A 22092-nucleotide genomic window follows, 5' to 3' on the forward strand; every position below is an offset into this window, starting at 1 on the left:
AGCTGATTGGATCTCTTCTATGGATGAAAAACGCGCCTTGCCACAACGCGCTACAAGTCCGCGGGTTCCTGGCCAAACACCAGGTGCCAATGCTGCCCCCCCCCCATAGTCCTGACGTCGCCCCAGTAGACTTCTTTTTGTTCCCTCGGATTAAGGCAGCCCTGAAAGGAACCCATAGAAGAGATCCAATCCGCAGTGATGAAGACCTTGCGAGAGGTCCCTGAAGACGCCTTCCAGGGCGCGTACCGGTCATGGCAGAGTCGCTGGGAAAAATGTGTAGAAGGCCAAGGACAGTACTTTGGAGAATTTAAAGTGTTTGTGCAAGTCTGTTCAATAAATTACTTTAAAAAAAATAATTGCATTACTTTTAGAACGCACCCTGTATAATATTTAATCTTCACTTTCCACTTACATTTTTAAGCATTTAAAAGCTGCTAGAACAGTGAGGGTGAACCTTTCGCGTGCCAAAGGGGGCATGCATGTGCTCGCCCACACCCATAATTCCATGTGCGCCCCCTGCGCATGCATGCATGACTCACCCCAGCCCCCGGCACATGATGGCATGCTTGTTTTCTGCTCTCCCCAGGCTTCAGAGCCTTTCTATGAGCCCGGGGAGGGCAAAAAAACCAGCCTTTCCCATCTGGCTGACTCGCAGGGGGTTCAGAAGGCCCGAAAATCACCTGTCCAGCATGCGCATGCGTGCCAAACCCCACATGCCCACCAATATGGCTCTACATACCATAGGTACACCATCACAGCCCTAGAATATAAAGAAACATTTTTACAGAAACACTTGGCCTATTCGTTTTCGCCTTACAAGCAATGGTTTTCTACTAAATGCTTACCAAACATCTTGCCAAATTTAATAAAGCAAACAAGTCTCTTTTTCATGCATTCTTGGGGCATAAGAGAGAAAGTCTCTTCGCTGTGTGACTTGCTGCCCTCCTGAAGGTGGGGTTCAGAATCCAACAGCTAGGTGGGGGAACTAGATATAGGGGGAAAAAAGATTTAAAAAGATACTGGCTCACAACATAAATACAATACAAAACATAGGCAATGTAGCACAAATCTAATAATTTAAAATACAATTTAAAAACCCTAGTATAATGCACAATCATGCAGTCCAGTCACACCATACATTACATTTATTGGTCAGAGGGTCTAATTGTTGAAGAATGTATGAAAAAATAGCTCATAACCTAAGCCAGAGGTCTTCAAACTTGGCAACTTTCAGACTTATGGAGTTCAACTCTCAGAATAGCTGGCTGGAGAATTCTGGGAGTTGAAGTCCACAAGTCTTAAAGTTGCCAAGTTTGGGGACCCTTGTCCTAAGACATTCAGCTCAGTGTAACCCTACTGCCATGAAGTGGACCTTCTCCGGGTCCCGTCAACAAAACAATGTCGTTTGGCGGGGCCCAGGGGAAAAGCCTTCTCTGTGGCGGCCCCGGCCCTCTGGAACCAACTCCTCCCGGAGATTAGAATTGCCCCCACCCTCCTTGCCTTGCGTAAGCTCCTTAAAACCCACCTCTGCCGTCAGGCATGGGGGAACTGAGATATTCTTTCCCCCTAGGCCTTTACAATTTATGCATGTTATGTTTGTAGGGATGTTTAGTTTTTACAATAAGGGTTTTAGTATTGGATTTATATGATGTTTTTTATTACTGTTTTTAACCGCCCCACGTCTATGGAGAGGGGCGGCATACAAATCCAATAAATAATAATAATAATAATAATGAAGCAAAAAGGAATAAAGTCTTTATGTAAAGCTGACTTTCTGAATCCCAATCTGTTCAAGACAAAAAACCATAAAATATAATCCTACCTCCCAATAAACTTGATCATCGAAGTACTTGGTCACAGGAGGCGTTTTCCATAATTTGCAAGTTAAAATGAGACCTAGAAAAATAAGTCGAAACCAGACCTGTGTTCAAAATCAACTGCAAAAAATGTCTACAGTTTATCCCGGTTAATAATACCCAGCCAAATCACTGCATTTCTACATCCCCAACCTCCTTGCTTCCATCTGGTTTCCCCTTTATCTAAATCTGAACTGCGGTTCTTTTTTCCCTAAAGTGTTTTCTAATCCACAAGCATTGGAGACCTCCAGATCCTGCCAAAAAGTTGCCATCAATATAAATTTGCTCATGTAACAGCATGGGAAATGATTAAAATGCACCATAGATATAATTATATGTAATTTACTTTTTGTTGAATTTAAACAAAACTCGACTATAGTGCCACAACATTCCCCCTAGCCATTTTTTAAAACTTTACAATATCCTTTTAGAGACACGATTTTTGTCCAAATACAGATAAGGATCTGTAAATATATGGCAGGATTTGAAACAAAACACACTGGTACCTCTATTTACGAATGCCTCTACTTAAGAACTTTTCTAGATAAGAACCGGGTGTTCAAGATTTTTTTGCCTCTTCTTAAGAACCATTTTCTACTTAAGAACCCGAGCCTGGAAAAATTTCCCAGGAAATTTGAGAGCGGCATGAAGGCCCAGCCAGTTTCCTTCCATTTCCCCTTTAATCCCGGTCGCCATTTTCTGGGCTGCCAGAGGAGCCTTTCAGTGGCGCTTAAGGAGGCTTTGGCAGTCCAGCGCGAACGAAGCATTTTCATTTCTCTGGGCGCTTGGAGAGGGAATAACTTCAGATCGTGCAGAATGCAGCTGCGAGAGCAGTCATGGGCTTACCCAGGTATGCCCATGTTTCACCATCACTCCGCAGTCTGCATTGGCTGCCGATCAGTTTCCGGTCACAATTCAAAGTGTTGGTTATGACCTTTAAAGCCCTTCATGGCACTGGACCAGAATATCTCCGAGACCGCCTTCTGCCGCACGAATCCCAGCGACCGATTAGGTCCCACAGAGTGGGCCTCCTCCGGGTCCCGTCAACTAAACAATGCCGGTTGGCGGGCCCCAGGGGGAGAGCCTTCTCTGTGGCGGCACCGGCCCTCTGGAACCAACTCCCCCCGGAGATCAGGACTGCCCCTACTCTTCCTGCCTTCCGTAAACTCCTCAAAACCCACCTTTGCCGTCAGGCATGGGGAAAGTAAACATCTCCCCCTGGGCACGTTGAAGTTATATATGGTATGCTTGTATGTGTGTATGTTAGTATAGGGGATTTTCTTAAATTTATAATATTTTAATTAATTGGATTGTATTGGATTGTTTTTCACTTGTTGTGAGCCGCCCCGAGTCTTCGGAGAGGGGCGGCATACAAATCCAAATAATAAATAAATAAAAAATAAAAATAAATAAACCTCTGCCAGCACCCAGAGAAAAGAAACGCCCCCTTCGCTCTGGGCAGCGACTGTCCTCCTCCTCTTCTTCCTCCTCCTCCTTCTTGGAGCCCATAGGTAAGAAAGCGAGGACAAATAAAGGGAAATATTTCTTCACCCAGAGGGTCCTTGGTTTATGGGATTCCCTTCCAGAAGAGGTCGTGACAGCTGTCAGTCTGGATAGCTTCAAGGCAGGAATAGACAGATTCATGGATGCCAAGTGTATCGGTGGTTATTGAAACGGATGTCCAAGTGCCGCCTCTATGTTGGTTGAGGCAGGCAGGATTCCCTTGAGTACCATTTGTTGGAGGTTGAGGGAAAGGGAGGGTCTTGCCTTCTCTTTCTGCTCAAGATCCCCATGGACAATTGGTGGGCCACTGGGTGAAGCAGAATGCTGGACTCGATGGGCTTTGGCCTGATTCAGCATGGCTCTTATGTCCTTCCTTCCTTCCTTCCTTCCTTCCTTCCTTCCTTCCTTCCTTCCTTCCTTCCTTCTCTTTCTTTCTCTCACTTATTAATTTGCATGAAGTGGTTCCTCTCCTTCTTTCTTATGGTTCTTATGACAGTGAAGTGGTTTTATGGTATAGAAACATAGAAGACTGAGGGCAGAAAAAGACCTCATGGTCCATCTAGTCTGCCCTTATACTATTTCCTGTATTTTATCTTACAATGGATATATGTTTATCCCAGGCATGTTTAGATTCAGTTACTGTGGATTTATCAACCACGTCTGCTGGAAGTTTGTTCCAAGCATCTACTACTCTTTCAGTAAAATAATATTTTCTCATACAGACCTGTAAGCAGACCACTGACCAGACTGAGGCAGAGGCTCAAGCTGAGGGCACCAACTTCAATTAAAGCTGAACAACCAAATCTGTAGAGGTTCATAAAGACAGAAATGTGCAAAATTGAGTAAAAGGAGAGGGGGAGAGAGAATCAGCTTCGGGTTTCTAAATATGATCCCTGGTCATCCTTATGAACAGTTTCAGTATTTTTCAAATTTTCTTGAGGGCATTCTACTTCCTTGGGTATGGTTCAGTGATAGGCTGTCAAACTTTTTACTGCCACACGGTGGGTGTGGCTTATTTTGTGGGTGTGGCTTGATGGTCATGTGACCGGGTAGGAGTGGCTGACAACCATGTGACTGGGGATACCTAAAGGTCATGTGACTGGGTGGGAGTGGCTTAGCGAGCAAGATAAGTTTTCAAATAGGGGCTGCCTTGGACTCTTTTTCAGTTGATTAAAGTCATTACTGTATTTGAAGAGCCACAAAAAGGACAAATGAGAGACAGCATTATTTGCTGAGGAGCACAGTAACATTTTAAGGTTTTATACTGAACCCACAAGGTTCAGTAGGATAACAGATTAGGCAAGTAGCTCAATTTTCTTTAATTGCTATAAAAGTTCAGTTCTAGATAATGATTAAAATGATTAAAGCCTTTATGGGTAAAAACATACTATTTAATTATTTCCTATTTTAAAAGTAATTAAGGATCATACTAAGATACTGGAGGAGGAAGATTTTATTTTATTTTATTTTATTTATTTATTTTTTTTATTTTTTTATTTATTTCATTTTATTTATTTTTTTATTTGTTTGTTTGTTTGTTTGTTCGTTCATTTATTTATTCATTCATTTATTTATTTATTTTGTCCAATACAGAATACATATTGAAGAGAATAGATATGTAGTATTATATATAAAGAAAAGGATAGAAGAAAAGATATAAAAATAGAGGAGAAGATATATGAAGGGAAGAAAAGATATATGAGATAAAGGAAAGACAATTGGACAGGGGACGGAAGGCACACTAGTGCACTTATGTACGCCCCTAAGTGACCTCTTAGGAACCTGGAGAGGTCAATCGTGGATAGTCTAAGGGAGAAATGTTGGGGGTTAGGGGTTGACACTACTGAGTCAGGTAATGAGTTCCACGCTTCGACAACTCGATTGCTAAAGTCATATTTTTTACAGTCAAGTTTGGAGCGGTTAATATTAAGTTTGAATCTGTTGCGTGCTCTTGTGTTGTTGTGGTTGAAGCTGAAGTAGTCATTGACAGGCAGGACGTTGCAGCATATGATCTTGTGGGCCATACTTAGATCGTGTTTTTAAATAGTATTTGTTTAGTCTGGCAAGATTTCCCCCACTGCTGTCGGCATCCTCCTTCGCCTGACTATACAACCCGTAATTGACTCTTGATATCAACCGAGGAATCTTAAAATTAATCAAGGATATTAAAAACGGATAGATTCAGCTTACACTGAGAGGTTGTTTCTGTGGTTTATTAGGATGAGAATAACGTGGATGATCCCTCCAAGCAAACTGGGCAAGCCGAAAGTGTAAAGAACTCCGCACGTGTCGTGGATTTTGAGCGCTGGGTCCAAGTGTTTCTAAATTTGATAGGAGGAGGAATGAAGGAAAGGCAACACACAATAAGGTTTTTGAATTAGAAGTTGCAACAATCGACGTCTATTTATAAACAGACAGCCTACCCTCGGATTAATTTTCTAGCAGTCCCAAAGCAGGGCTTTAAATAGAACAGTCTGCATGCCACTTTTAAGAGAAATGTAGCACGCACAGACCTTGGCCACGTGAAACTGTGTGAGCATCTTCATAACTATTTATTTTATTGGTTTCTTTCTTCGTTTGTTCGATTTCTAGGCCGCCCTTCTCCTGAGAGTTAGAGTGGCTTACAACATATCAATACATAACAATGGAAACATAGAAACATAGAAGACTGACGGCAGAAAAAGACCTCATGGTCCATCTAGTCTGCCCTTATACTGTTTCCTGTATTTTATCTTAGGATGGATCTATGTTTATCCCAGGCATGTTTAAATTCAGTTACTGTGGATGTACCAACCACGTCTGCTGGAAGTTTGTTCCAAGGATCTACTACTCTTTCAGTAAAATAATATTTTCTCATGTTGCCTTTGATCTTTCCCCCAACTAACTTCAGATTGTGTCCCCTTGTTCTTGTGTTCACTTTCCTATTAAAAATACTTCCCTCCTGAACCTTATTTAACCCTTTAACATATTTAACTGTTTTGATCATGTCCCCCCTTTTCCTTCTGTCCTCCAGACCAGTGATTTTCAACCTTTTTTGAACCAAGGCACATTTTTTACATTTACAAAACCCTGGGGCACATTGAGCGGGGCGGGGGGCTAAAAAAAGTTTAGACAAAAAAATTATCTCTCTCTCTCTCTTCCTCCCTTTCACTCTATTTCTCTCTCCCTCCTTCTCTCCCTTCCTCTTTCTTTCTCTCTCTCCATCCCTCTTTCTTTCTCTTCCTTCCTTCCTCTCTTTTTTGCTCTCTTTCTTTCTCTCTCTCTCCTTCCCTCCCTCTCTTTCTCTCTCTCTCTTGCTTTCTTTCTCTCTCTTTCTCTCTCTCTCTTTCTCTCTTTCTTTCTTACTCCTGTTCTTTTTCTCTCTCTCTTGCTTTCTTTCTCTCTCTCTTGTTCTCTTTCTCTCTCTTGCTTTCTTTCTCTCTCTCTCTTGCTTTCTTTCTCTCTCTCTCTCTTTCTCTCTCTGAGCTTCGCGGCACACCTGACCATGTCTCGCGGCACACTGGTTGAAAAACACTGCTCCAGACTCTACAGATTGAGTTCATGAAGTCTTTCCTGATACGTTTTATGCTTAAGACCTTCCACCATTCTTGTAGCCCGTCTTTGGACCCGTTCAATTTTGTCAATATCTTTTTGTAGGTGAGGTCTCCAGAACTGAACATAGTACTCCAAATGTGGTCTCACCGGTGCTCTATATAAGGGGATCACAATCTCCCTCTTCCTGCTTGTTATACCTCTAGCTATGCAGCCAAGCATCCTACTTGAAGAAATTTAAATTGAATAAAGCAATACAGTGTTCCCTCGATTTTCGCGGGTTCGAACTTTGCGAATAGCCTATACCACGGTTTTTCAAAAAATATTAGTTAAAAAATACTTCGCGGGTTTTTTTTCTATACTGTACTACGGTTTTTCCCGCCTGATGACATCATACATCATCACCAAACTAATAATTTTTGCAAACAAATAACAAAAAAAAATAATTATTGTTAATAAATAATTATGTTTATAAATATCAGGATCATTAAGTGTCTTATTCAATGGTGAGTACCAGTAATGACGGTGAGTAAATAGTTGTTAAGGGAATGGGAAGTGGTAATGTAGGGGTTTAAAGTGTTATGGGAAGCCTTGTGATACTGTCCATAGCCAAAAATGGTGTACAGGTATTTACTTCCGCATCTCTACTTCGCGGAAATTCAACTTTTGCGGGCGGTCTCGGAACGCATCCCCTGCGAAAATCGAGGGAACACTGAATTCTTGACTTAAAAAGATGTATCATAGACAGCCCATCCCATACACCTCTGTCATAGCTCCAGCAGTCAGACAATAATAGGGGCTGGCACAAAGCAACCAAGTTCAGCAGCCCTATCCCTGCCGGCATAGATGTGTTTTTAAGCTCCTCTGGAAGACCGGGAGAGTGGGAATAGTAGGGATCTCCAGGGGGACTTGATTCCAGAGGGCAGGGGCAACCACAGAGAAGGCCCTTCCCCTAAGGCCCGCCAGCCGGCATTGACCTGGAGAAGGCCGACCCTGTGGGCCCTAACTGGTCGATGGGATACATGAGACATCAGGTCCTAAGCTATGTAGGGCTTTAAAAGTCAACACCAACACTTTGAATGGCGTTTGGAGACTAGTTGGTAACCAATGCAGCTCGTGGAGTGATGGCGAAACATGGGCATATCTGGGAAGGCCCATGACAGCTCGCGCGGCTGCGTTTTGGATCAATTGAAGCCTCCAAACGCTCTTCAGAGGTAGCCCCATGTAGAGGATTGCAGTAAAAGACTAGCACATATACAGGACATATTCAAGAACATTTCCTCCAGAAAGCCAACATTCTAAAGTGTCCCAGTTACTTGTTCCATAACCAGCAATGAAAAGGTTTAAGAATAGGGAGGGTTACCTGCAAACAGGCCATGCCAAGGACAGAAACTGTGCCTGCGGCCAGACCCAAAACCATTGCAATCCAAGGCTGATGGATGTTGGAAGCGGAGAAGCCCAGGGCAACCCCACCTGCCAGCGTAGCATTCTGGATGTGAGCCTGCAGAAAACAAAAGGGTAAGAAATCGGAGCCCGGGTTTAAGCCGAGTGGCCGCTTTCCGTACATGAAAGACAAAATAGCCTTGGAGTGTCTTGAACCAGAATTTTATTGATTTTATTTATTTATTTATTAAATTTGTATTCCGCCCCTCTCTGTAGACTCGGGGCGGCTCACAACAGTGGTAAAAACAACATGCGACAATCCAATACTAAAGAAGCTAAAAACCCTTATTTTAAAACCAATCATACATACAAATGTACCATACATAAATTGTAGTAGCCTAGGGGGAAAGAATATCTTAATTCCCCCATGCCTGATGACAGAGGTGGGTTTTAAGAAGCTTACGAAAGGCAAGAAGGGTGGGGGCTATTCTAATCTCTGGGGGGAATTGGTTCCAGAGGGCCGGGACCGCCACAGAGAAGGCTCTTCCCCTGGGTCCCACCAAACAACATTGTTTAGTTGACGGGACCCGGAGAAGGCTAACTCTGTGGGACCTAATTGGTCGCTGGGATTCGTGCGGCAGAAGGCGGTCTCGTAGATAACCTGGTCCAGTGCCATGAAGGGCTTTATAGGTGATGACCAACACTTTGAATTGTGACCGGAAACTGATCGGCAACCAATGCAGACTGCGGAGTGTTGGTGTGACATGGGCATATTTAGGGAAGCCCATGATTGCTCTCGCAGCTGCATTCTGCACGATCTGAAGTTAGATTCTAATTATTAGATTTGTTATTATGTATTGTTTTTATCACTGTTGTGAGCCTCCCCGAGTCTGCGGAGAGGGACGGCATATAAATCTAATTAATAATAATAATAATAATAATAATAATAATAATAATAATAATTTTTAAAAAAACTAAAAACCCATAATTTAAAAAAACATGCACACAACATACCATACATAAACAATATAGGCCTGGGGAAGGCTACTTGTGACATCTTTTGCCTTTTAAGGAGGTCAGAGTGGTACATGTGGTGTCTTCCTTTATCTTAGGGAAGGAATGTAGACCTATGGCAGAGGTCTTCAAACTTGGCAACTTTAAGAGTCGTGGACTTCAACTCCCAGAATTCCTAAGGGGTCTGTAAGGGGTGTGCATAAGCGCACTAGTGTACCTACCATCCCTGTCCTAAAGTCCCCATGTACTGTATATTGTTATGTTTATAAAGAAGTTTATGGATCCAGCTGAATCAGTCATCTGCGTGTGCTTCTGGTTTTGTTTTATGCAACAAATTTTAATACAGTAGTACCTCGACATACGAGTTTAATTCGTTCCAGACCGGAGCTCGTAAGTCGATCAACTCGCATCTCGAACGAATGCCTTTAGACTTTGTTTTTCGCGCCAAGATAACTGGAAGCAAGGAGATTCTTGCGCCACCTAGTGGAAGCTCGGCTCATATCCCAAATTTGAGCTTGGGTGTCGAACAGAAATTTTGCTCGCGTCGCGGCTCGTAACTTGGAATACTCGCATGTGGAGCAGCTCGTATCTAGAGGTACTGCTGTAATGGATGGCTAGGGAATTCTGGGAGTTGAAGTGTACATAGCTTAAAGTTGCTAAAGTGGAGAAACGCTGTTCTACACCAGTGTTGTGCATCTTGGTCCTCTCCGGACACCCACTGGGTGGCAGCTTCTTGCCCAGGTATCTGGAGGATGGCAGGCAGCATTGGGTTCCTACCAGTACAGGCCACTCTATCGTATGGTAGGGAAAATGGAGCTGTGTGCGCATCTCCAGATGACTGGCGGGTTGGTGCGGGTGCCCGCGCAAGATTTGGCTACTACGTATGCACCGGAAATCTTGCACAAGGACCCTCCCAAGGACAATTCCATCTGTCCGCCCATCACCCTGGAGGGAGAATCATTGACCCCCTCAGAGAGGGTTTGCAACTTGGGCGTCCTCCTCGATCCACAGTTCACATTAGAGAAACATCTTTCAGCTGTGGCGAGGGGGGCGTTTGCCCAGGTTCGCCTGGTGCACCAGTTGCGGCCCTATCTGGACCGGGAGTCACTGCTCACAGTCACTCATGCCCTCATCACCTCGAGGCTCGACTACTGTAACGCTCTCTACATGGGGCTACCTTTGAAAAGTGTTCGGAAACTTCAGATCGTGCAGAATGCAGCTGCGAGAGCAGTCATGGGCTTCCCCAAATATGCCCATGTTACACCAACACTCCGCAGTCTGCATTGGTTGCCGATCAGTTTCCGGTCACAATTCAAAGTGTTGGTTGTGACCTATAAAGCCCTTCATGGCACCAGACCAGATTACCTCAGGGACCGCATTCTGCCGCATGAATCCCAGCGACCAGTTAGGTCCCACAGAGTGGGTCTTCTCCGGGTCCCGTCAACTAAACAATGCCACTTGGCAGGACCCAGGGGAAGAACCTTCTCTCTGGTGGCCCCGGCCCTCTGGAACCAACTCCCCCCAGAGATTAGAATTGCCCCCACCCTCCTTGCCTTTCGTAAGCTACTTAAAACCCATCTCTGTCGTCAGGCATGGGGGAATTGAGATCCTCTTTCCCCCTAGGCCTTTACAATTCTATGCATGGTATGTATGTATGTATGTTTGGTTTTTTATTATAATGGGTTTTAATTGTTCTTAGTATTGGATTATTGTTATACGCTGTCTTATTATTGCTGTTAGCTGCCCCGAGTCTCCGGAGAGGGGCGGCATACAAATCCAATAAATGAAATGAAATGAAATGAAATTAATAAAGCTCTCATGCGCGAGTATACTTGTGTGGGTTTTCAATTCCTGCGCATGCGCATAAGTCAAATCTCATGCCCGCCTGCCCGGACCGGTAGTGGTGGCGACGGGAAACCCTTGCCTGGTGACAGGATTAAGGATACTGCTCTTCTGGCTGAACCCCCCCCCACCACCACCACCAGGTGCCTCTGTCTCACCATGCTGAGTTTTCCATGCTTGCTGGCTGCCATTGAGAGAGAAAAAGCGGCAATGGTGCTTGTAGCCATGACAAAGTAGGTGTTGTAGATGGCTGTCCATTTTTTGTCTTCCTCCGTGATCAGGGCAGAATTGAAGCTGGGCCAGAAGATCCAGAGAAAGAGGGTCCCTGGAAAAGCACAAGAGAGGGAAATGGTTTAAACCAGTGATGGTGAACCTTTATTCACTCCGGTGCACACATAATGTTGTGGTTAGCTCTGGCCCAGCTCCTGCCCCAAGGACTGTGGATGTGGGGGAGACATCCACATGCTGCAGGCCTGTTTTGCCCCCCCGGTGGAATCTGATGATGAAGGCTCCACTGACCAAGAAGACATGAGTGACAGGGAGGAGGAGAGTGTGGCAGACAGCTCAGAAGGAGATCAATTATCTCTCTCCTCCTTGGATTCAGAACAAGAGTTAATGATACAGCCACGCATGCGGAGAGCGATGCATAGGCAGCAACAACTGAGAGATTATTATCAAAGAAAATGAGGCCACCTGTGGTTGGGTGGGGCTGTAGTCATTAGTGAGGCTGCTATAAATAGCAGCCTGTGGGTTTGGCCATTGTGGAGGATTATCTGATCCTTGTGTTTCGTGAGGGCTTTACTGACTTTGACTTTTTGTGTGCTGATTTTTCCCCGCTTTGAAACTAAACCAGAGCAAACTGTGTTTCACTTTGTGAAAGAAGAAGGACTGTGAATTGCCTCACAGCTGCAAGCTAAGTATCACAGAACTGATAAGGGACTTGTACAAATTACCAGTTTGTTTGGAGACGAGGGCTCTTTGCTATACCAAAAGAGGGCTTGGTTTAAGTGAATTTTCATTATAAAGAACATTGTTTTGAATTTTCAAACGTGTGTGTGTCTGAAATTTGTACCTGTGAATTTTTGGGAGGAGTCTACCAGAGAGCCCGACAGAACGCATAATGTCGCACCTGCGCGAGTCCCCACACCCATAATTCAATGCCTGGGGAGGTTTTGGGGGTTGGGGGAAGAAACCAAGAGTCAGGAAGTGCGTTCCAAGCATTGACCACTCTGTTGCTGAAATAATGTTTTCCAGGGCACCAGAGGGCCAGACGAGGAACAACGGTTGTGGGAAGCTGGCCGAGGAGAGATTCAACCTAGAAATAAGGAAGAACTTCCTGACGGTCAGAGCGATCAACCATTGGAACGTCCTGCCAGCGGAGGTTGTGAACGCCCCAACTTTGAACATTTTCAAGAGGAGATTGGACTGTCATTTGGCTGGGGAGCTATAGGGTTTCCTGCTTAAGCAGGGGGGTTGGACTTGATGTCCCTTTCAACATACATACATACACACATACGCACATACACACATAAATGCATACATACATACATAAGTACATAAATCCATAAATAAAAATAAAATAAAATAAAATTAATAGCTTTTGTGAGCTTGCAGCTTCTTAATCAAAGTTGTTAGTTGACAAAGATGCTATCTTTGCTTCCAGTTTTCAACACTCTCTTACCCAGATAGCCTCACTAGCAGGGGGTTGGACTAGAAGACCTCCAAGGACCCTTCCAACTCTGTTATCCTGATAAGGCCTTGCCCTAGGCACCATGCCTGCGGAGAATGCTAAAAGCCAATGTTTACAATTTGTCATTCCTTGTTTTTCCAAAGACATAGACCTAAAGAGTGGGTTTGATTTGATAAGGAATTGAGACATGTAGTCCAGAAATATGTAAACTTTATAAAGCCTGTGGCTTGAGTCTGCATATTATAGCACTTCCCTCTAGCAATTTTTCCCTATGTATCTGGCATACTGGGAGCAAATTACGAGGGTTAAGGCTGACAGCTTTGATTTATAGAAGTCTACAGGTGTGGTGGGAATGTACTCAAGATTTCCAAGAGGGACAGGCTGCATTCCAAAGGAACAAGAGACAGCAATGTTTAGATGGTCGGGAGGAAGAATGTTAATGTTGACAAAATTGAACGGGTCCAAAGACGGGCTACAAGAATGGTGGAAGGTCTTAAGCATAAAACATATCAGGAAAGACTTAATGAACTCAATCGGTATAGTCTGGAGGACAGAAGGAAAAGGGGGGACATGATCGAAACATTTAAATATATTAAAGGGTTAAATAAGGTCCAGGAGGGAAGTGTTTTTAATAGGAAAGTGAACACAAGAACAAGGGGACACAATCTGAAGTTAGTTGGGGGAAAGATCAAAAGCAACATGAGAAAATATTATTTTACTGAAAGAGTAGTAGATCCTTGGAACAAACTTCCAGCAGATGTGGTTGGTAAATCCACAGTAACTGAATTTAAACATGCCTGGGATAAACATAGATCCATCCTAAGATAAAATACAGAAAATAGTATAAGGGCAGACTAGATGGACCATGAGGTCTTTTTCTGCCGTCAGACTTCTATGTTTCTATGTTTCTATGTTTCTAATACAGCTCCTTCTTCAGGTTTCCCCGAGTACAGCTGTACCTCTACTTACGAACTTAATTTGTTCTGTGACCAGGTTCTTAAGTAGAAAAGTTTGTAAGTAAATGTAATGTAATGTAAAAGCAAAAAATGCATGCAAACCCATTAGGAAAGAAATAAAAGCTTGGAATTTGGGTGGGAGGAAGAGGAGGAAGAAGAGGAGGAGGACAGTCGCTGCCGAAGGAAGAAGGGGAGGGGAGGGTGTTGTGGTTCAGCCTGGGACCCCTCCGGGAATGGCTGATTTGCTGTCGGTGTCCAGCTCAGAGGGAGAGGACCAGGAGGGGCAGACTGACGAAGAAGCTGAATCCCAGGCTGAAGATGAAGGACAGCCAGAGTTCCACCAGGGGGAGCTCTCCCCAGCAAGCAGCCTGGATTCCCTGGGGGAAGATGCTAGTGACTTCATCGATATGCGACAGAGGAGAGCTAACGAGAGAAGAACGCAATTGGCTAGATATTTCCAGCATTAGGGGTCACAGCTGGGTTTGGGTGTGGTGCTCTTGGGAAAGGATAAAAGGTGGCCCCACCCTTCCTGGCTTGTGGAGTTTTATCTTGGAGATTCGTGAGACCTGTCTGTGAACTTTGGTGGCTACAATCCTGGTTTGTGCCTTGGACTCTTGAAACCTTGGGGGGGGGGGGGGGTGCCAGCAAGAAGCTGTTGGAATTGACTGGACATCAGGACCCTGTTGTAACGTATGGTAACCTGTCTGCTGTGAAGACAGGTTTTCCTTTGTGCTTATTTTTTCCTGCTATAAACTACTTTTGGATTTTACCAGAGTGTCTGGCTGCTTTTTCAGTGGGTGTGGAGGTCTGGGAAAACCCAGACAGAACAGAGGGGAATCAAAAAAATCCAAAGCTTTAAGGCTTAAAAAAAAAAGAGGGACTCTGAGGTGGCGAAGAGGAGCATGCGCCTCCCATACACCCATACACTGCGCCAGAGAGAGAAATCCAGGGGAAATGGAAGGAAACTGGCCGGGCCTTCGTGCTGCTTTCAAATTTCCTGGGAAATTTTTCCGGGCTTGGGTTCTTAAGTAGAAAATGGTTCTTGAGAAGAGGCAAAAAAAACTTGAACACCCGGTTCTTATCTAGAAAAGTTCTTAAGTAGAGGCATTCTTAGGTAGAGGTACCACAAGATTTCGGTCAGTAGATGAGGAACAATAAAGGAAACTGCTTCAAAGAAACTCAGTGACTTTCTTGGTTTTTGGAGTGTGACATCAGATCCCACTAGATGGCAGCAGAGATTCAGGTTTTCCTGTGTTTCTTTGCTGCCATCTAATGGACATCTGGGTGTTTTACAGCCCAGATCTGGAAGTGCTAGTATTATTGCCCCATCTTTTCTTTTAATTAATTAATTAATTAATTAATTAATTAATTAATTAATTAATTAATTAATTAATTAAAAGATATAAATTCTTCTATAAATTAAATGTCCAGCACATATTTTTTTTAAAGAGAGAAGTACTCAAAGATGTCTATTCTCTTCAATATGTATTATGTATTGGACAAAATAAACAAATTAATTAATTAATTAATTAATTAAAAGAAAATATATAAATTCTTCTATAAATTAAATGTCCAGCACATATTTTTTTAAAAGAGAGAAGTACTCAAAGATGTCTATTCTCTTCAATATGTATTATGTATTGGACAAAATAAACAAATTAATTAATTAATTAATTAATTAATTAATTAATTAAAAGAAAAGATATAAATTCTTCTATAAATTAAATGTCCAGCACATATTTTTTTAAAAGAGAGAAGTACTCAAAGATGTCTATTCTCTTCAATATGTATTATGTATTGGACAAAATAAACAAATTAATTAATTAATTTGTTTATTTTGTCCAATACATAATACATATTGAAGAGAATAGACATCTTTGAGTACTTCTCTCTTTTAAAAAAATATGTGCTGGACATTTAATCTATCAGTCAAAGTGGCCAAACCAGTGCTCGCTCCAGGAGCTATGTAACCCAATCTCCATTTGCAATGTTATGTTTGAAGAGAAATAACAGGTGCAAGAGGCTTATAATTTATGACAAACATGGAGGATCGCCTGTGTTAAGTCTGGAATTTACCCTAAGGAAGAGTAAGTAGACTGTTCTATCAGCTGTCCTTCTTTCAACCAGGGATCAGGATATTTCAAAAGATGCCTCTGGAAAATGGTGATACCAGCATTTCATATTGCCGTTTATCCTCTTTTCACCTATTCCTCTATCTTGATAATAAGCGGTTATTCTCCTAAACTTTGAACCTCCAGGTTCCATGGGACCTTATCTGTTGGTTGCCAAAGGGAAGGAAGCAGAGTGGAGATATTCTTGCAATATAGGTAGAACGCAATAAAGTAGCTGACCTGAACCTTTCACGTATAGGTCTGGTTGCTTGCACACACACACACACAAAAAGATGCTATTATATACTATTACTACCTTTAAAGCCCTTCATGGCACTGGACCAGAATATCTCCGAGACCGCCTACTGCCGCACGAATCCCAGCGACCAATTAGGTCCCACAGAGTGGGCCTTCTCCGGGTCCCGTCAACTAAACAATGTCGGTTGGCGGGCCCCAGGGGAAGAGCCTTCTCTGTGGCGGCACCGACTCTCTGGAACCAACTCCCCCCAGAGATTAGAACTGCCCCTACTCTCCCTGCCTTCCGTAAACTCCTTAAAACCCACCTCTGCCGTCAGGCATGGGGAAACTGAAACACCTCCCCCGGGCATGTTTAATTTATGCATGGTATGTTTGTGTGTGCGTCTGTTAGTTTATGGGGTTCTTTTAAAGCTTGTATAAATTTTAAAGTTTTCTGATTATTTATGATTTGTTCTATTCTGTTGTGAGCCGCCCCGAGTCTTTGGAGAGGGGCGGCATACAAATCTAAATAATAAATAAATAAAATAAATAAATTATTTGTTTATTGTTTATTGTTTTATTTATTTATTTGTTTATTGTTTTATTTGTTTATTGTTTTATTTATTTATTTATTTACTTACTTACTTATTTACTTACTTATTTATTTACTTATTTATTTTATTTGATTTGATTTGTATGCCGCCCCTCTCCGAAGACTCGGGGCGGCTAACAACAATAAAAAAGACAATCTAAACAAATCTAATATTAAAAATAATCTTAAAAAACCCCAATTTAAAAAACCACTCATACATACAAGCATACCATGTATAAATTCTATAAAATTTCAATTCCCCCATGCCTGATGACAGAGGTGGGTTTTAAGGAGCTTGCGAAAGGCAAGGAGGGTGAGGGCAACTCTGATATCTGGGGAGAGCTGGTTCCAAAGGGTCGGGGACACCACAGAGAAGGCTTTTCTCCTGGGCCCCGCCAAACGACATTGTTTAGTCGACGGGACCCGGAGAAGGCCAACTCTGTGGGACCGAACTGGTCGCTGGGATTCGTGCAGCAGATAATTGAACAGGTCCAAAGACGGGCTACAAGAATGGTGGAAGGTCTTAAGTATCAGGAAAGATTTAATGAACTCAATCTGTATAGTCTGGAGGACAGAAGGAAAAGGGGGGACATGATCGAAACATTTAAATATGTTAAAGGGTTAAATAAGGTCCAGGAGGGAAGTGTTTTTAATAGGAAAGTGAACACAAGAACAAGGGGACACAATCTGAGGTTAGTTGGGGGAAAGATCAAAAGCAACATGAGAAAATATTATTTTACTGAAAGAGTAGTAGATCCTTGGAACAAACTTCCAGCAGACGTGGTTGGTAAATCCACAGTAACTGAATTTAAACATGCCTGGGATAAACATAGATCCATCCTTAGATAAAAATACAGGAAATAGTATAAGGGCAGACTAGATGGACCGTGAGGTCTTTTTCTGCCGTCAGTCTTCTATGTTTCTATAAGTTGCAGGCAAGCTCCAGACGCCAGTTGGATGGGTGTTCCCTGCCCTTGACCTTCTAGGAAGGAGGAAGTCAGTTTATCTCTCTCTGAGCAGAAAGCGATGCCTCGGAGCTCTTTCTAAGATAGGTTGCTCAGAGCAGAGTCATCTTCCTCCCCAGACAGGGCGCTCTGCCAAAACGTAAATAAATATCAACAGAATAGTGCTCGGTTTTGCAGCTCCGCCGGCATTTGCTTTCATGATCGGTCCATTTATCTGTAACTGTACTTGCCCGGTATGCCAATCCTCAATTAAAGGAACCCCGGACAAGGGTTTTTGCAGATCACGCTCGGAAAGATGAAGACAGCAACCACAACGGTCTAATCAAAGCTCCACCTGTTATTCTGTGTGTGTCACACACAGCGCGCATAAAAACAGGCCGAATTTGCACAGCACTGTTGTGGTTAGTTGCTTTAAGCCCACGGGAGCCACAAAACTCTTCCTGTGTCTGACTATTTCCTGAGCAGCCACAAAACTAGCACATACAGTATATACTATATAGTTGAATTAAAGATTTTGTTTTCTTCTGAAACGTTTCTTGGATTTATCCATGGTTGCCCTACTGGTGGTCGAAAAGCTCAATAAATTGCGGGCTGGCTGCTGTTGCTCATTGGCAGTTGTGGCACATGTTTTGAGCCACAGAGGGCCTCTTCAGAGGGGTGAAATAGCCACATGCGGCTCCAGGACTGCAGGTTGCTGACCCCCGATTTAATCAATACTGTGTGGCTGCTTCATCTACCAGACTGAGCATTCTGCCGTCTGCATTGTTGGAAGGGAGAATCCGTAGCAGAGCACTGGAAGAGGATTGACTGAAGGAACATGAACTGTTCAGTCTGGAGACAAGACAATTGTTTGAAGGTGTAATGCTCAGGTACTGATAGAGAAGCTGCAAAGAAGATGGCCAACTCTTTCCCATGGCCATAGAAACCAGGCTCAGAAAGTGGAGTGGAGTGGAGTGGAATGGAATGGAATGGAATAGAATAGGAATAGAATGGAATGGAATAGAATAGAATAAAATAGGAATGGAATGGAATAGAATAGGAATAGAATGGAATGGAATAGAATAGAATAAAATAGGAATGGAATGGAATGGAATAGAATAGAATAAAATAAAATAGGAATGGAATGGAATGGAATAGAATAGAATAGAATAGAATTCTTTATTAGCCAAGTGTGATTGGACACACAAGGAATTGTGTCTTTGGAGTCCTGGTGGATAATCAACTAAACATGAGCCAGCAATGTGCAGCAGCGGCCAAAAAAGCCAACACTATCCTAAGCTGCATCAATAGAGAAATACACTCAAAGACCAGGGAAGAATTAATACCACTCTACTACGCCCTGGTCAGACCACGTCTGGAGTACTGCATCCAGTTCTGGTCACCACACTTCAAAAGAGACATCGAAACTCTGGAGAAGGTGCAGAAAAGAGCAACCAAAATGATTAGGGGACTCTAAGCCAAGACTTACGAAGAGAGATTGCAGGAACTGGGCACGGATAGCCTAGAGAAAAGGAGGGGCAGAGGGGACATGATAGCTGTATATAGGTATATGAGGGGTTGCCACCGAGAGGAGAGGGCCACTCTATTCTCCAGAGCACCAGAGGGCCGGATGAGGAACAACGGCTGGAAGCTGACCAAGGAGAGATTCAACTTAGAAGTAAGGAAGAAGTTCCTGACGGTCAGAGCGATCAACCAGTGGAACAACCTGCCTGCGGAGGTTGTGAACTCCCCAACTCTGGGCACTTTCCAGAGGAGATTGAACTGCCACTTGGCTGGGGTGCTTTAGGATTCCTGCTCAGGCAGGGGGTTGGACTTGATGACCTGCATGGTCCCTTTCAACTCAACCAATCAACCAATCCATCCATCCATCCATCCATCCATCCATCCATCAACAAACAAACAAACAAACAAACAAACAAACAAACAAACAAATGCTCTCAGTGTACATAAAAGACAAGATACTTTTGTAAAGAATCATGAGGTCCAACAATGATTTTCACAGGGTACAAATAGTTGTTAAAAGAATGACTGATAAGCTGACGGCTACTAGTACACTCTTTTGCAGCAGACCCCTTCCCTTTTAATATTACTCTTATATTTTCTTTTTAAGTCGGGATAATGATCGGAGAATGGTCCTTCGTCTACTGCAAACAGCCTCATGAGCAAGGGTCTCAAATTCAAGGCCCCCAGGCCAGATGCGGGCTGTGATGTAGTCGGGTCCGGCCCACAAGGCCATGCCAGCGGTTTGGGGAGTGGCGTCAAGCTGGCCATGCCCACCGTTGGCCACGCCCACCCAGTCAGTCACAGCTGCCTGCCCCTTCCCCCGAGGTCAACCACCGTCCTCATGGGGCCCTCAATGACGTTGGGTTTGACATCCCTGCTCTTGCGGATCCAAATGCCAGGGCACGTCTGGAAAATGGGCCTGAATCCAGATTGGACGAGATCTAACGTCGCCCATAAAAGCCAGGAACTGAGTCACCCTTGCTATCAATACACCTCTCCGCGTTAGCAGCGAAATTGCCAGAGTCATGTTGAAACAAGAGACAGAAGTCAAATGTCAAGTGCTGAGCAATATGTCCTACGCTGGCTGCCGTACAGCTGGCCACCAGGGCAACTTCCTAATTTGGTGGGCCTGCATTCGTTTTGGCCCCAGGAAGGATGCCATTTGACCTTTTCCCTTGGCCTAAAGCAAACGGCTTACCCAGCACAGCAAACATGTCCGAGATGGGCCTGGATCTTTCCTTCTCAGCTTTCCGACGCAGGGAGGAGTGGTAGAGCGTCCAGGAGACCATTAAGCCAAAGTACGCCCCGAATAAGTGGGCGTGCATCACACTGACGTGGCTCTGGATCTGCGGACAGACAAAAGCAGTCGCCGTTTTGCTATGGAGTCAAGACGGAGGGCTGCTCATTAGGTTCACATACAAATACTTAAAATGTTTGAGTCCCATTGATTCTTATGAACCCATACAAACTACACCGCCTTAAATAAATAAGAGACGGAGATACGTACTCCTACTACCCCTTCGCACCCTAAAGTCGTAAATTGCTGACACCCCTTCTCTCTCTCTCTCTCTTTCCCTCCTTTTCTAGCTCTCTTTCTATTTTCTTTTCCTCCTATTCTTTTACTTTATATTTCTCACATTTGATACTGTATTTTGCACATATATACTTGAGATCAGTGTTCCCTCTAATTTTTTGGGGGAGTGGGCGGAAAAGTATAGTGTCTGAGCGGCAGTCCCTTCGGGACTGGGCGGCACAGAAATAATAAATAAATAAACAAACAAACAAATAAAAAACCCACCCTGTTTTGCCTCAGAGAATTTCAAAATAAAATACTGTACTGTGTGTCTATAACAGTGAGCTCATAATAGGGCAACTCTATCAATATCAAAATGCCACTTAAATAGTTGAGCTAGTTTCAAACTAGATTTTGATTTTCTTTCTCTCTTCCTTACTCCCATTCTTTTTCTTTCTCTTTTCCTTCCTCTCTTTTTTCTATCTGTTTCTCTCTCTTCCTCTCTTCCTCTCTCTCTCCTTCCCTCTCACTCGTTCCCTCTCGGCTTCTGGGCAGGTTTGGAAAACTCTCAGTTGATGATGATTTTTAAGTGAGCGATTGCTCACTGCTCAGCTGAGAGGGAACTATGCTTGAAATTATATGTTACTATTATTATTTCACAATATGTATCATACTTTTACTTTATAATTATACTTTATAATTTCCATATCTGATAGTGTATCTAGCTCATATATACTTGAGATTATATATTACTATTAATTACTTCGTATTATGTATTGCTGGTTCTGTGGGCGTGGCTTGGTGGGCGTGGCTTGGTGGGCGTGGCAGGGGAGGGATACTATAAGATTCCCATTTCCTCCCAATCAGCTGAGACTCGGGAGGGAGAGAATAGGTGGGGGCGGGGCCAGCCAGAAGTGGTAGTTTCCGGTTCTCCATACTGCTCAAAATTTCCACTACCGGTTCTCCAGAACTGGTCAGAACCTGTTGAATCTGATTCTGCCAAAGCTTTGTACCTGCAAAAAATTCACAGCCAGCCACCTGTTGACCGTGAAGACGGTCACTTCCATCATAGCCATCCAGACCAACTGCATGAGGTTGGCTTTGCCGAGTATTGCTCCTGTGGAAATCAACACCGTGGTGATGCTCATAATGGCAGTTAAAATGCTGGCGGGGAAAGAGAGAGAGAGAGAGAGAGAGAGAGAGAGAGAGAGAGAGAGAAATCAGCAGGATGTGAGATCCTTTCCCAATCAGTCATCCAGAGGTGGTAATCTCTGAACTACTAAAATTTTTCACTACTGGTTCTCCAGAACCTGTCATAACTTGCTGGATGTCAGTGTTGCTGGCACCCCTAACAGCTCAGTTCACCCCAAAACTCCTGTCAGCCTTTCTGGGTCTC

General features: G+C 43.6%; 1 protein-coding gene across 3 annotated transcripts in view; it reads right to left on the reverse strand.

The window, feature by feature from the left end:
- Positions 1-22092, reverse strand: part of LOC139174125 (RH-like protein) — a 38832-nt gene that overhangs the window by 3682 nt on the left and 13058 nt on the right. The window contains exons 4-11 of one of the 3 annotated variants that reach the window (XR_011560305.1): positions 21710-21860; positions 20382-20529; positions 11288-11454; positions 8254-8391; positions 5550-5680; positions 4084-4163; positions 1823-1896; positions 846-985 (exon numbers count right to left, since the gene is read on the reverse strand). Coding sequence is in view for 2 of the 3 variants with exons in the window: in XM_070764237.1 (XP_070620338.1) it covers positions 959-985; positions 1823-1896; positions 4084-4163; positions 5550-5680; positions 8254-8391; positions 11288-11454; positions 20382-20529; positions 21710-21860 (916 nt within the window). In the remaining variant the exon portion in view is untranslated. Of the gene's footprint in view, positions 1-838; positions 986-1822; positions 1897-4083; positions 4164-5549; positions 5681-8253; positions 8392-11287; positions 11455-20381; positions 20530-21709; positions 21861-22092 lie in introns of those variants that run through there. The other 2 variants (XM_070764237.1, XM_070764238.1) reach the window with 2 other exon arrangements.

The sequence above is a fragment of the Erythrolamprus reginae genome, chromosome 11 (genome assembly GCF_031021105.1).
Source record: "Erythrolamprus reginae isolate rEryReg1 chromosome 11, rEryReg1.hap1, whole genome shotgun sequence".
NCBI lineage: Eukaryota > Metazoa > Chordata > Lepidosauria > Squamata > Dipsadidae > Erythrolamprus > Erythrolamprus reginae.